General features: G+C 31.8%; 1 protein-coding gene across 1 annotated transcript in view; it reads left to right on the top strand.

Moving 5' to 3' along the window:
- The window catches only part of LOC134714982 (lysine-specific demethylase 3B-like), an 89,524-nt gene that overhangs the window by 26,660 nt on the left and 45,677 nt on the right, over positions 1–17,187 (top strand). Inside the window, exons 3-5 of the mRNA XM_063576773.1 lie at positions 2,993–3,109; positions 8,135–8,341; positions 14,992–15,076. Of these exons, the coding sequence (XP_063432843.1) occupies positions 2,993–3,109; positions 8,135–8,341; positions 14,992–15,076 (409 nt within the window). The remainder of the gene's footprint in view (positions 1–2,992; positions 3,110–8,134; positions 8,342–14,991; positions 15,077–17,187) is intronic.

The raw sequence follows: 17,187 nt of genomic DNA on the forward strand, positions 1-17,187 counted from the left end.
AACACATTTTAATAAATAATTATCCACTGAGTTCAGCAGTATACATGTAGTAATTTATTCCATCTACTGGGTGCATTAATTTGTGCTATTCGCTTAGTTTAGCATTTATGCTGTCTAATGGATGAACCAATTTATTTTGATTACTGGGGATTGCAATTTATGCTGTCTACTGAGTGTAGCAATTGTATGTTGTTCAATGAGTGTTGCAATTGTATGTTGTTCACTGAGTGTTGCAATTGTATGTTGTTCACTGAGTGTTGAAATTGTATGTTGTTCACTGAGTGTTGAAATTGTATGTTGTTCACTGAGTGTTGCAATTGTATGTTGTTCACTGAGTGTTGCAATTTATGCTGTCTACTGAGTGTAGCAATTGTATGTTGTTCACCGAGTGTTGCAATTTATGCTGTTTACTGAGTGTAGCAATCGTATGTTGTTCACTGAGTGTTGCAATTGTATATTGTTCACTGAGTGTTGCAATTGTATGTTGTTCACTGAGTGTTGCAATTGTATGTTGTTCACTGAGTGTTGCAATTTTTTGTTGTGCACTGAGTTTAGCAATTGTATGTTGTTCACTGAGTGTTGCAATTGTATGTTGTTCACTGAGTGTTGAAATTTTATGTTTTTCACTGAGCGTAGCAATTGTATGTTGTTCACTGAGTATAGCAATTGTATGTTGTTCACTGAGTGTTGCAATGGTATGTTGTTCACTGAGCGTAGAAATTGTATGTTGTTCACTGAGAGTAGCAATTGTATGTTGTTCACTGAGTGTTGCAATTGTATGTTGTTCACTGAGTGTTGCAATTGTATGTTGTTCACTGAGTGTAGCAATTGTATGTTGTTCACTGAGTGTTGCAGTGGTATGTTATTCACTGAGTGTTGAAATTTAGCAATTGTTTGCTGTTCACTGAGTGTAGGAATTGTATGTTGTTCACTGAGTGTTGCAATTGAATGTTGTTCATTGGCTGTACCTATTTTATGATGTTCACGGAGTGTAGAAATTTATTGTTCTGTTTGCTGGCTGAATTAATGATGGGTTCACATGTAATTCGAATTTGATTAGCATTAACTTATTCAAATTAGTTTAATTAGCATTCGAAACGTTTTATGTCCTAACATCAATTCTAATTTGAATAACAATGCGCATCAAATTGGCTTTACTGTCCAAACGACATTAACTTTTAATTTGTATAAACAAAAACATATTTCTTATTCGAATTGGGTAATTCGAATTAGCCAATTGGAATTACCCAATTCTAATTAGAAATACGTTTTTGTTTATACGAATAAATTCGAAAATCGAATCAATTCGAATTAAAAATAGAAGTGTGTGTGAATTCGATCAGCGAATTCGATGCGCATTTGATTTGAATTAAATGACCGTGTGAAGGAGGCATTAATGTATGTTATTCACTGAGTGTAGAAATGTGTTGTTTTGTTTGCTGGGGTCAGAATGTTTTATTATTTTACCTCAGTTATCATTTTCTATATAAAATAAGTACACAATATTTTCATTATTTTGCGAATTACAATCTTTGAACTATTGGACCGGTCAAAAATTTCCAACTATTGGACCTGGGTGAAACTATTTGACTGCAAGCGTCATAATATTCAGCAGAATTTTAAATGCAGCTATGCGATTGGAGGATTTTGAAAATAACATGGGAGTAACGACATTGTGTTTTACCTATTGTATCTAGTATAGGGTTCACGTCAGTGCAAGACATAGCCTTAGCATTTGGACATATATAATATATCTAAGAAGTAAATGTTATGGTTTGGTTTCTTCTTTTTATCACCGCCAGTTATTGTTTGTTGTCTTTTCGATATAATAAAGCACTTACTGACTGTATATTCGTGGAATAGTAAGTGTATTGTCCCTCGGATACAACTATTGCCCCTGGCTGCTCAGGACAATAGTTGCTTCTCCGGGATAATAAACTTACAATTCAACTCATACCCAGTCAATAAGTATACATTGTTTGCTGGGTGCAGAATTTTGTACTGTTTGTTGGGTGTAGCAATTGTACGAGTTTAGAAATTGTGTGGTGTTCGCTGAGTTAAGAAATTTTGTGGTGTTCGCTGAGTTAAGAAATTGTGTGGTGTTCACTGATTGTAGCAATTTCATGTGGGTAAATACTGGGTGTAGTATTTCATAATGTTGTAAAAAGATGAACAACTGTGAAATGCTGTCTTTTCTGCAAGGTGAAGCAAGAAATGGTCTTTTATTCTCCCATTGTAAAAGCTCTTCAGATACATAAAATTTATAACTTTTTGCAAGCTTTACATACTCATTCTATATGTATAAGGTGTATCAACTTGTTTTGATTACCACCTGTGCAATTCATTCTGTTTACCTGGTATATCAACACATAATATGGAGATCAGACATCAACAGTCAGTATTAGCTACTCAGGCTGTATATCAGTTCTATCAACTAATGAGATCTATTTATGTATCTCACAATGCACCTTTATTATATGGTCAACAAAAACAACCTATCTTTATGTAAAGGATGAATAAATTGTATAGACAAATAACGTATATCTGCCACAGTCTTTGTTAAGTGTGGTTGTGAGTTCTCACTTTCCTATTGTAGATTATACCAGGTTCTTTGATTGTATAATCTGTGTAGAAATAGAAACAATTTGACATGATCTGTGATGTTCCTAAGCAACAGTTTGAAATCAATATTTACTTTCATACCCAATACACAGCTGGATTTGATTACATTCATTCAAGGTCAAATAAACAGTTGATAGTATGGACTGTTTTGATATATATTCCTTAAGACATTTCCCATGAGTGTATTTATAAAAAGTGCAATGATTTAGAATTTTAAAAAAAATATATGAGCTTTTTGTCATGTATATGAAATACTTTTCTCTTGCATTTAACACTAAAAGGTTAAGGTTTGAAGTAAATTGGTCTAACCTCTTAGGATTGAGTTATTTCCCTTTCATTGAATTTATAAAAAATGAGTTTTGTTTTACAGAATTTCCGTTGCATTGTGGACAGATCAGGTTGTGCTACAAGTAGAAGAAAACCAGTTGAGTTTTTAGTGGACAAGCAGATTGCATTTGTTGATGAAAAGATTATAAAAAGTTTTCAGGTTAGTATAGTGAAATAGTAAAGATATTTATAAGTGTAATAAATAATTGGTATTTTTATTATCACCTTATGTTACTGTCTCCTTTTAAAATTGTGGGTTTAAAGGTCTTGATTTACACATTTTTATTTTGTTTTTACAGAAAAACAAAACCGTAGGTCCCCCTGCTACTACTTGCATATGCAAGGTTTTTCAATGCAAATAAAATGTTAACAAACCCAACAACAAATACATGAGAGCCTAATGACTTCTTATTACAAGAAGAATCTATTATTAATGATAAGAATATCTACAGGCATTATGAATAATAAATAAATCATAAAGATGTGGTAACAATAAACATCAACTTGAAAGTAAGTGCATACATTTTTTTATGTACATTTTTCTAAATATTAGCCACAGTAAGGTTTTGATCCAAATTTGGCAATTCTGTAAACATAGAAAAGTGGCAGTAGGAGGAACCATAGTAAAGTATCATATGGACACATATTCTGGTTATTTTCTTTACAAAAAGACAACTTGGCATTTTCACACATGGAAGGATTTACCATATTGATCTCCAAATCCAAAATCAATGAATTAAAGGGTAATATCTTGTGAGGTCATCACTGAAAATCTTTTAAATTTCGGTACATTAATGTTTGTAGTAGACATACATTTTGGGGCCCTTTACAGCTTGCTGTTTGGTGTAAGCCAAGGCTCTGTGTTAAAGACTGTACTTTGACCTATGATTGGTTAATTTACAAATTGTGACTTGGAAGGAGGGTTGTCTCATTGCCACATCTTATTAAGTCTATGTATGTTGTGAGAAGTTCCCCCCATGACCTACCTGGCTGGTTACAGGTATTAGATAGTTATATTTATAGAGTTGTTTGTTAAGTTCCTTTAAATCAAGATTATACATTTGAATACTCCCTTCTTATGTCAATATTTGAGTTTAACTTGAACATTATTTGTGCTTGAGAAATTTTCTTTGTTCAGTTATAAAACGTGTCCAATATTAATTCTACCTTGAACACAATCTAACTTTGGTAAATAGGGCTTTTTAATACATTATTACTAAAGGTTGTGAATATTTTAAATGGAAGTTTAAATATAGAATTTTTTAAACACTAATGCTATTGAAACTTAATGAAAAGGTATTGTTTACATACAGACATGTGATTGAGCTGTAGTTTTGATAAAGACGTAATAGCATTATGTATATGAATTGCTACTTTAAATTCATTTTTGTAATGTTCAACTAAAAGCAGTGTTAGGATTGGAAGGCAAGCACCTCATTTAATTTCTTTCCATACTTTACTATGCATTACCAGTTCAAGTGGTGGATCCAGGGGGAGGGTTCCAGGGTTGGAACCTCTCTTTTTTTTTTTTGACGATCAATGCATTTGAATGTGGACCTATATTGGAACCCCCCTTTTTTAAATGGCTGGATCCGCCCCTGAGTTCACACAAATATTCACAAGCCTCTGGTCAATATTTGTCCTGATGATTATATGAGGATTTCAGTTTTATAAATAAAAGATGTAGGAATAAACTGATTTAGAAAAGCAACTTACCAGATCCACAACTGTCAGTTATAAATTATTCATTTTTATAAAAATAAAAGATTTTATTTTTCCATAATAAATTTAATAAAAAGATTTTGTTTAATAAAATTGCTGGATTGCTGTCTCATTGAAAAGGTGAAATTTATCCTCAAATTTGTAATCCACAGTTTTCATGACCATCCACCCTCTTTTTCACAAAGTCTGCATTTACATCAACAATGATTGAATGTCTACTACATTATTCAAACAACCTACAGGAAACATTATCACAGGTTGTGGGATGATAGTAAAAGCTTTAATGACAAAAAAACTAATAATTTAAGTCAGCTGGAAGATTTTTAATTCCATTTAATGTATGTATGGGAGCAAGTGCAATGAAATCAATTCTTTAATGTTGCTGAACATTGGGAAAAAAATTGTTTGAAGTGCATCCAAAATGATAAGAGACTTTATTGGTGTAATGGGAATAGCATTTTAATCAGCTTGCCCATGTTTCTGGATAATTTGCTTCAGGCTGTTATAATTATAGTCACACATGACTTACTTCCTGTTATATACTTAAAAAAGATAAGTTAATTAATGTTTAGCTAGTGATGATATGAATAATGTATGATTGTGACAAGGTCATCTTTATAGTCATCTTAAATCAAATGTTCATGTGGAAGTTTGCCAACAAACTCTATCCATAAATTGATTTTTGTTTGAGCTCTGTCTGTGCCTGTAAAATAGATTGACAAAGAATTGATATAGATTTACTATTCATGGTTACATTTCTTAATAGTTTTATCTAAATAAAAAACAACACATTCATTCTGACAACTGTTACTTATATTTTATAGTTAGGTGACATATTGCAGTCGATTAATCTGCTACTTATTTAGCCCATGTATTTATTTATGAATTATTTATAATATAATTGGCCATGTTGGATTTGTCAGATTATATATATGTAATCGGCCTACATTTAATTATTCTTAGCATAGCCTTCATTTAGCTCAAAACGTGTAAACAGTTCCTCTTTATATGGTTGCTGCTTTGTTTTTATTCTAAATATTCAAATTTTCATGAGAATGTTTTTTTTCCACCCAAATAACGACCTTGATGGACAGCAATACATTTATTCACATAAAACAATGCACTAAGATTTTGCAAACAAAATAAATAAATAAAATGAAATATTGACAAAACTTCTGTTTAATTCATATGAAAAATTTCAAAATGAGAGTTTAAATTATTGTGATTATAATAAGGCCACACTTAAAAATATTTTGGTTTGCCCAAACCCTACCCAAGGTTGGGACAGTGGGTAGGTAGGTAGGCATTTTCTTTTTTTTTCCAAAAAAGAAATTGAAGTATCAGATGTTTATTAGTCTTCATGCCTATTTGATTAAAAAAAAAACTTCTTCAAATCAGGACAATAAAAGAATTTGAGTAGGCAGCTTTTTTCTGGGTAGGTAGCGTTTGGGCAAACAAACCTATTATTTATTATGGCCTAACCCAGTCACATTTTCGCAATATTAAAAACATTGCAATAATTTCTAAATTTACAGTACAAGCATGTTGATACAGTGATAAACCTGCATACACATGATATATTGCTACATTTATACATAAGATACATTAAAAATCATGAGTTTGATATAAACACGCAAGTCAGAATTTCTAAAATAAGTTGATATTAAAATAAGTAGGTCATCAGCATTAGTTCTTTATTTGGAAAGATCGTTAGTTCAGAACAAGAGGAAATACTCATCAGTTTCATAACACTGCTATTTGTTTATTGATCACTAGAGACAGAAACTGCATCTCTTTAGTACTATTTTGGCTTGCATTTGAAATACTGTTATAAAAGACATAATTAATGTAAGGGGAAGATTTGATATTACATAATTCTGTCAAGTCAGTATTGATCTAGACTAAACTCAAATGTCAAACAAACATCTCACTCATAAATCAATACCTTTTTAGAACTCAACAATGCTATGAATTTTCTTTGACAAATAAAACTTGTTTTTTTTCCTGTTCAAGATTTATGAAGACGTAAATTTATGTTTTTAGCTGAACGTAAAATATCCATATTGTTATTGGCCTTTGGAATCTATTCATACAAATTAGATAAAGAAGGTACACCTCCTAAGTTTTATGAATTCTGTAATAAATGTAAATTAGAATTCACAATGTTGTACACCATATCATTTATCATTCTAACTGTCCATGTTTGTCTGCTTGTTTCTTCAACTTGTCAGACATGATTTAAAATAAAAAAGATATTTATGTCTAAAAACATGCATAAAATATGCTTTTAACATGTAATAAACTAATACTGTATGAAGGTTTGGACAAGTTTGTTAAGTTGGTTAAAGATTGTTTTGACACAGAAATTTATGTTTATCTAAGTTCTCATGTGCCTCTGTCCTTATCGTCACATGGTTAACTTTGTTCTCATGTGCCTCTATACTGTGTATTGACACATGTTTACTAAGTTCTCATGTGCCTCTATACTGCTCATGTGCCTCTATACTGTGTATTGACACATGTTTACTAAGTTCTCATGTACCTCTATACTGCTCATTTGCCTCTATACTGTGTATTGACACATGTTTACTAAGTTCTCATGTGCCTCTATACTGTGTATTGACACATGTTTACTAAGTTCTCATCTGCCTCTATACTGCTCATGTACCTCTATACTCTCCTTATTGACACATCATTAGTCTCAGATTTGATAGTTCAATCAAAAGAAATGTAATCACAGCTATTTTAAAGAATAAAGTAAACTGTTAAACCTCGATAGCTACCATTATTTCAACATTTGGACAGTGTATCCAAGATACTTATCTGTAAAAAGTCAGACTGAAAATCGCTTGGTTCAGGTCTGTTAAATACATAGTCTATAATGAAACTAACAGGGCAAAACAATTTGTTATTATCTACAAGCATTACTATCTTCAAGACAATTATATATACATTATTTTATAATAATTTGAACCAATTATTTATTCTATTACACAGATGTTTAAAGATGAGACTAAAAGTTCACATTCATACAGAAATGCATTATAAGATGTCTTTCTTTTTAAAGTAATTTAAACATTCAAAATCATCCTAGCTGTTACATAACACTGTGTCATTGTTTTCCTACAAAACAAATTCATCAGATTATAGAAGCAGAATAATTAGCAGGTCTTTATGCTGTGGTTATCTGATACCCCTAAAGTGCAGTCTTTGTCTACAATCACTGAATCACTGTTAAGTACTTTGAGATGTTCCATCACCTGATTATTAAGTGTTTACACAAAGAAACTATTGGTATTCTTAAGTAGGTCATCTGAAGGGCATTACATAGACCACCTGCAAATTGATTTATCAGTCAGGGGTCATTTCACCAATGATTTGCTACAGAAACATAATTAAGGACTCATAGATAATTCTGTCCACTCTTGGGATAATTGATAGTCATTTTTCTACTGTACTTCAGGAAGGAGAGCAGCTGCAGCATCCTACAGTAGAGAGGTTCCCACAGGTTGGACAAGCTGTCAAGAATTGGTTTGATTACCAGGATGGTCAGAAGATTCTGCTGACCACACCTACTGTGTTAGTGGGATATAGAGTAGAAGTATACAGAGCAGAGGGCACTACACAGTGGTACACAGCTGTTATCCAATCATATAATCATTCTACAAAGGTAAGTTTGACATAAGGTGTTGTGTAATTGTGGTCAGGACTGGTCACTACTGACCACACCTACCTGTTTGTGGACTATCACTAATAGAGTAAAAGTTTACAGAGCAGAGAGCACTTATACAGTGGTGCACAGCTGTTATTTCTACAAATGCGAGTTAGACATAAGTGTGTACTGACCTCCCCTACAATGTTATTTGATAGCAGGTGTAGGTATGGTGGGGCTGGTCACTACTGACCACATCTACAGTAAAAGAGGGCTCATAGAGTAGTTTACAGAGAAATGGATACAAAACTGAAGTAAATAGCTGTCAATGTCTTATAATAGCTATCATTGTCTTATCCAATCATTCTGAAAAGGTGAGTTAAACACCAATGTTAGAATACTCACTAAGGGGAACGAGGACAATCATGTGGTTGTTGGTTAGAAAGGAGAGATGTACTTTATATGAGTTAACAGACTTATGTCACCCAACATGTTGTCAATGTCTGTCACATAAATATAATTGATTGTTGGTTGATTCAGGACTAGAACCAGTTCAAAACGTACATAGTGAATCAGGAGAAGGGATGTTCAGTTTGTTGCTTCCATTGAATAACAAAGGAATATTGAGAATTGACTTCTTTCAAAAAGATTAACCATCATACACCATCTTACTTACTTCATACTTTGCTCTATCTTTAACTTTCTATGTTTTGTTTTGTGTACTTTTGTTTCTCTGTTGGTCTATTTCTGTTTTAGCCATGGCGTTGTCAGTTTATTTTTTGACCTAGGAGTTTGAATGTCCCTTTGGTATCGTTTGCCTCTCTTTCACTTAACATCCTGATCTGAACCAGTTGTCATTGGATATAGATATTGGGAAAGAGAATCTTGTGAGAGGACACACACCTGTTAGTGTTGAACACTCTATGTTGACCCCTTGATTGCTTCAATGAGTTGCTGAGTCATTGATGTATACCCAATACATCCTTTTATTTTGCAAAGAGTAAAAGAATGTTAAGCTGGGTGAGAAGAAAACATTATGGCATTATGGAGACACTTGACAATTTAGGTGTTGTTAAGGAGCAACATTTAGATATTTGTGAAGTAACACCATTCTCCATTATGTTTTTACAATCTAATATATCTGATAACCTTTTAGATGTATTGTTGTCTAAGTACATTTATAATTCAAGGACAATGTACTGTGTTATCTTTCATCAAATTATCTGGCAATAAATATAGGTAATGACTGGTATATAGATATAATGCTACATCATGAAGGTTCCTCCTCTAGGTTCCTCTCCTCAAAGTTACTTACCTTTTCCTTTTATTTGATAAACAAAAACATAGAAATAAAAAAAATATCTTGCAGGATTTTCAGGAATTAATGGTATAAACAGAAAGCAAGTATTAGGTTTATTTAAGAAATGTTAAACAAGGAATGTTTGTGTTCATAGATATTGCTGGTCAATGACAACTACATGCTTCCTGGAAAGGGGAGTAATTAGACGTAATCGAAATAAAAGTCCTAAGCATAATGGAGGGATTTTTTTTGTCAAGTTTGAGCTAAAAATTACCGGTATATTTTTCAATTAAAAAAAGGCAGGGGATACGTTTTGTACCTACATGACCTATAGTAGTCTATTATTGTCCTCGGAACTCCCTCACTTGTCATAAAATGAGAATGTCTATCTGATTTTGTCATTGTTACAAGAAGTTGAATTTAAGACTATAATTAAAAAAACACAAAGATATAACTGCATCAGTGTAATAATCAGAAATTCAATAATTGCACTTTTGATAGATAAGTTGAATAGAGTTTAAAGTAAGGTTAATAAGAGTACTTTATCAATTATTTAAAGAGAAGACTTTCTTTTTATGATATGAAGAGTGCATATATTATATCATTATAATGTGATGTATAATGACATTGTAAGAGTGCAAATAATTATTTCATTCATCATAATATAGAGAATCTCCAAGGAAACATTCTAATTACCTACAGTGTTAGTCCTTGGTATTATCTTATGTAAGAGTTAGATATTCTGAGATAATTGATTTCGTCAATTCACCAGATCCCCAGTCAACTTGAAGTTAATTCAATATATTTATAGAGAAAATTAATATATATATATGTAAGCAGTTCTTTGGTGAAGGTTATTCATTGATTTAATGCATCAAAAACGCAGTTGTGTTTTATAATAGATTAGATAACATGCAACAAAAACAATAACAGGAGAATTCAGTCTAAAAGCTACCACATGCCTTTATTTTTAATATGTTTGAATGGCCTAGAAGTGACCTTCACCTTGTAGATGTAAATTTATAAGAATTTGTGTTTGAGAACCCTTTAGCAACAAATGTGATAGAGGCATGCAATATTTATCCTTGTAGAAGAATTTGTTACAATGTAGGTACACTAATAGCTCAGGGGGAGATGTTCCATATTTATCCTGGTACAATCCCAGGTTTTCCCCTGAAAAGATGGCATAAAACAGTCATTAAAACCAGCTTTCTCAGTCAGCTAATCAAGTAAGACTTTATACAAGTATGGTTTGTGGAATATTACTGTTAGGGTACAATATGTGCTGTGCTAAAAGATTGAGTGTTTTAATCCAAATAGCATAGGTGCAATGTATTAGACTGGTACTTCTGAATTGTTTTGAAGGAAAATTAGAATAAATAACTCAACCACTCAAATATATGAGAAAATCTTCCCTTTTACATGCCAAAGCAGATCAGATGACAATCATCCAACCTTACACAAGTCTCTGTGTACCTGTTTTATCAACTATCTGCTAACGTTTAACTGTCATTACAACTTGTTTTTCCATAATAGGACATTTGACAAATTATTACTTAGAATTAACATTAATTTTGCTTAAAACCCCCCAAGGACAACTTCAGTTTATATATTAGCCTTCTTGTCATTGCCATTAAAACCCTTTAAATATCTTCTAACATTACATGAAGATAGATTTGAACGAATTTCTATAAGCCGGAATAACCTTGTTTGTTCAGTACAAATATTCCATGATATGTTTGTACTACAATATATAAAAGATTATTTGTTAGCGTTCATATTAAATCCAAATAAAAAGAATCTACCTGAGCCTATTGATGAATAAAATCCATTAGATTTTTACAAAGAGAAGGCAAATTTAACTAATGAAAAAGTTGTGATGCATGAATTGTGCCATAGAATTTTGTTAGTTTTAGGTGACTGCAAATTTTGTATTGTCGAGGAATTACCAGTTCACCGATCTATCTGCTGATCTAGACGAGGAAGATCAATAATAATTTTCCGAATTTCTAGATGGGCCGGCTAGATATGTATTGTTTATCTCAAGATGTACCAAACGTAAACCTGATACCCTTAATCTAAATATACAGATATGGAGAAAGATAGTTAAAGGCAAGGTTATTAGAAAACCTTTGGTCAGTGAACAAAATTAATATCTGTCAAGAAAGATAGAAATCCTGACATGCACATATCCAGATACAGTTTCACTTGTAAAAAATAGTTAGATTAACTACTGATAAAAAATGTAATCCAACTGAGGAAAATAAAGACAGTCGGAAACCAGGTTGAAATAGAACAAAAGAATCGAAGCTCTTTATTAGAGAAGGCGATAAACGTATTCTGTATTGTTTACTATAGTTACAAAATTTTTAAAAGTTAATAGAAACAAAAAAAATTGCAATTTTCTTCTCAATTACGAGGTGTTTTATTTTAAAAACACCATTTGCATAAGTTTTCAATTTATCTAGTTCATAGTTAAGCAGAACAATTAGATATCAAGTCGACGACATGGGTATTTTTCAAGTTGGATGACAAAAATGCATAACCTCCGATTTTTTTGAAAAAAATACCAAGGACGGAAAACATATCAATCTATAAGTTCAGTAATTTTCGTGTCTGCCCTTCTATTATGTGACTGAAGAAAAATATTCAAAAAATGGGTAACAATTGTATCGAAAGGAGAAAATCGAGTGCGCCTTTTTATGTTAGGGCGTGTTTGAGTTGGGTATTTTGTCTTGATATCGTACAAAGTAAGAATATTTCATACATCGTCTCGCTTCAGATTCTATCATTTTTATACATTAAAGCTAAAGGTTGATGTTATAGCACAAAAAAATCACAGTACTAAAAGATGAAATATATGGGTCTGACAAGTGAAATACCTATCTAATGAGTCACAAAAACAGAGAAGGTGTGTTCGAATAGCTATTTTCTTACTGAAAGTACTTGACGACAGTCTTTCAAGTTGGATGATGAAAATGCATATCTTCGAAAAATTCTAATTTTTTGTATGTGATAACTAGAGTTTATAGTCTTCATACACTAAAAAAATCTAATCTGCCCTTCCACGAAATATTTAATTAGAATTTTTTTAAATGTTTATGAATTTTCGAAAATTCCACATGACAACCGAACAGACAATAGTTTTAAGTTGAATCAATGCAGACAAGATTATTAACTTATGCTCATTAGCTAGTTGATACATTTGTCTTTAAAAAAAACCCTGACATATAAGGATCGTAATGGTGCAATGTGGATAAATTTATCGGTTTCCAAGAGCAAAATTGGTAGCGCGTCATCCCTACAATGGCTTCCGTTTCTACGATTGTGAAATTGAACTGGCGTAATGGGGAGATAATTTTGACGAAGTAGGTTCCTGACTGAAGAAACAAGGCTGTATTTGCATGATATACATATATTGCTTCCCAATTTCAAGCTTTGCAAGTTTGTGAAAAGTTGTTTTAGATTAAGTTGAAGGTCTAATACATTATTTTTTTAACATAAACACAAACACATGAATAATAATGGAGACAAGCAGTGTTAGTTTAAAAACAGATACAAAAGGTTGAAAATAAACTCCATTGAAGGACCCAATTCTTCTAAGCTGTGTCTTAGTCATTTACTTGGGAATCAAATTAAAACAACAGGCCCAGGCTTAGCTTATTTTAATCCAGATATTTATATGTTGAGAAAATTGATTTTCAAATTAAGAGTGTCTTGAAATTGTTGATTTGATTATTTCTGAACTCAACAGAAGAATTAAGATTCAGAGGTTCTTTATTGAAGTAAATTAATTAAGGTTTTGTGTTAAATCTCCAAAGTTGACATGTTAGTATTGAAGAACATGCAATATTAGATGCATTGAGTGGTGCAGCTGCTCAACTATTGATTCCCTGTGTTTAATCATACACAAAGGAACAAAACTGTTCTAATTTTAAGACACAAAATTCAGTTATCTTAATCTTATTCCCTATTAAAAAAAATATCCTTTCTTTCTAAGATTTATCATGAATTTCTGCAAATGTAATTTAAGTGTAGAAAAAAGTATGTACATGTATAAGATGAAAAGTTCATTTTCAGGATTGTTCCAGACAAAAGTCTGTGGGGGGTCTATGTAGGCACTTTCTTCCCATCCTACTATTGACATATTTCCATTGGATTGCATCACTGTACACATCCAGATTTACACATGGTGAAATAGTATCATAGGTTTATATACAATGCAGTTGTAGATCAAAGATTTTGAGAAACCCATTAAATGTAAATTTTGGAAAAGAATTAGATGCTATCTGAACAGAGTAAAAAGTCTAAATAAATAGTATGACATTGACCTTACACTACAAAGATTGAGGAGAACATAAATATGTTTTGTGTTTTGAGATTATCCCTTCGTTTCTGATATTACAAGAAGAAACACTTGATGAGTCACAGATTTGGCATATCTATGATCTTCAAGTATTTATTGATTCTAGGTCAGCTTTCAAACTTTTATGAAAGAAAATGAAATCTGATTCTACCTGGGACTTGTTTTCAAAAGAAAATTATACAAACATTTATTTCCGCTACTGAAGTATGAATTGATCTTTTAGTTCATCAGAAAATTTGCTTATTATGTTGATTTGTGAAAGAATTGATTCTTTATTGTTTGCTTCCTGTGTAAAACCAGAAACATTCTCCTGTTCTGTCCTTCTATTGAACCTGTATACATAAAATAATGTGTGACCTTATCAACAGTTTCATGTAAACCTTGTTTTTCCTACAATATGATGAATGGTATGTCTGGCTTTTCCAGATATTTACATTTCTATTATCAGACAATAACTTTTGTACCATAAACAATATCTTTACCCACACTTGATTGTAAAATGGCTCTGAGTGATTTGGTGAAGATGGTTATTTTTTTATGTTCAGGTCAAGGTCACTATTGCCAAAGGTCAAGGTCACAACAGTATACAAGTAATATTTGTGCATTTAATCCAACCGTTATCAAAGTTGATTTAATAATATATATTAGGATAAACTTTATTTCCCTACAGAAAACTGTTAATGAAAATCCATATAGATTGACAGTACAACTCAGAATTTGCACCTATGCTGCTTTTGTCATTATTTTTTTTCAACATTGAGAAAAATGTTAGAAAGCTTTCTCTTTTATATCCATAACAGTCTTGTGCTGTTAAAAAATTTCATGTAAAAATTTCCATTATTCTAATTTTGTATCTGATCAGCAATATTGACCATTTGAAAACACAGAACAGTAAGCACTCATTTATATAACCAGTCCGGGAAGTCCTGGGGCTTTAGACATGTTGATGCTGTTATTTTAAATTGACATGTTAATTTTATGGAATTACTTTTGTGTTTGCAGACATTAGCTGTTACTGATGACACAGTTTTAGAGGAACACCATGAAGATCCATGTCTTATTCAGATGCGACTTCTTGATGATGGAGGTGAGTTCCTTTTGTATTTTATAGATTGGACTGGGATCAGTTGGAGGTTACTTTTGGTGAAAAGTACAATGTATAGATAAATCATAGAGGTGGCATCAGTGGCATGTCATTTTGATGACAAATTCATTAATAGAGGTGGCATCAGTGGCATGTCATTTTGATGACAAATTCATTAATAGAGGTGGCATCAGTGGCATGTTATTTTGATGACAAATTCATTAATAGAGGTGGCATCAACATGATCAGTGGCAGATTACTTTTGATGACAAATACATACATGTATAGAAGTGGTTTCAGTGGCACACAATGCTTTTGATGACAAGCATATTTATAGATAAATCACTTTTTATGGCAAGAAGATTCGTTTAGTGGTGGCAGCTTTGGAAGGTTGCTTTTGATGACAAGTACATTTACTGATAGAGGTAGCATAAATGACAAGGACTTGGTATCAGTGTTGGTTTTGATGATGGTATGCAATACAGTTGGTTAATGATAAATAAAAGTCTTTTAATGTTTGACAGTTACTGCAGCATAAACAACTTGTAAAGCACTTCTCAACCTGTGTTTAGAACTTTTACCTGTCAGTCAGGTCAATTTTGTTAGCTACAATTTGTAGTTTACTAATTGAGTGCATTTAAGGTTTCATAACCACATGACATGTACATTTTATTGTTATTCTGTTATATCAGAGATTTTCAAATATAAGTTAGATAATTAATTATTAGCATCCTTGCCATTACAGCCAATTGCGAGTGACAATCATTTAACATTAGAAAATGGGCACAATTATGCATTAGATATTATTTTCAAATTTAGAAAAAAAGGAGATGTGGACTGATTGCTAATGAAACAATCTGCCATCAAAGATAAAGTACAAGGATGTAAACAAAGATAGGTCACCTGAAAGCCCTCAACAATGAGGAAAACCCATACTGTATAGTAAACTAAAAAAACTCCGGTATGACTGAATGTGAATCTCAAGAAATAACTAACAATCTGACTTATGTAATAAACAATGAAGGAAAAATAATTGGTGTAGACAGCAACTTACAACAACCACTGGACTATGTGTTCCTGGCTTTGGACAGGGTCATAATAAACATTTTTAAAGGAAAAATTCAGTTGAAAATGCACAACCCTCGTCAGATCTGTACTTAAAGCACCCAATAAAAAACCACCAAACAAATGACTAAGTACACAACGCACCAAACTAAGAGTACAATCAATTACTGAAAGCTAGCGCAATGCCCAATTCAACAAAAAATATTCAATATTTTCCAAGACTTGAATATCAATCGGTACATGTCCAACCGATTTAAAGTAAAGAGGTCATAAGCAGTCTAGGAAAATTATGACCTTGTGCAATACAAAAATAGAGTACTGGAACATAATTGTTAATGTCTGAATAGTATTATATTTTTATAAGTATATTTACCTAGGAAAATAAGTCAATGATAATACTGGTAAAGGAAATTAATTAAAAATGTTACTACAATGATAAATTTGTTAACCATTTAGAATAAGTTAATTTAAAGGACCAGCAAGTTTTAAATTGGTTGTATCTAAATTTGCTGGCTCTATAAACCACATTACTGTTACAAAATAGGATGTGTTATCCTGTTAGTGTAAGGAGGATTGAGTTTTTCAAAAAATAATTACAAGTTCATAACCAGTTGTTTTAATGTACTTAACATGCTTAAGGCTAATCAACTGCAGATGTATTTGTATAGAGTGGAGGTTTTTTAATTAAAGAGTTCCCATGTAACAGTTGTCTCATTCCATTAAAACATTTTTTTACACACAACTCTTTCTGGTTCTGAGTTTCAGTGAATCATTAGAATTTTATTACGGCATATTAACACAACCAATTCATTGTATGAGTAGGAGTGGATAAATCGTAAAATTTCCGTCTTTTTTAATGCAGCATCAACAATTGATGTAGGTAGGAAATTGTAAAGGATATTGATGTCTACAAAGTACTTTTATTGATATTAGTTCTTAGTGTATTATAGGTATAACCTAATACAGTTACATAAAGTTATTGGAGAATTTGTCTGAGAAATCATGTATAATGAATTTACAGCTGATGTGATTAGGCTGCCATCGTAGAA

This window comes from Mytilus trossulus, chromosome 4, assembly GCF_036588685.1.
Source record: "Mytilus trossulus isolate FHL-02 chromosome 4, PNRI_Mtr1.1.1.hap1, whole genome shotgun sequence".
NCBI lineage: Eukaryota > Metazoa > Mollusca > Bivalvia > Mytilida > Mytilidae > Mytilus > Mytilus trossulus.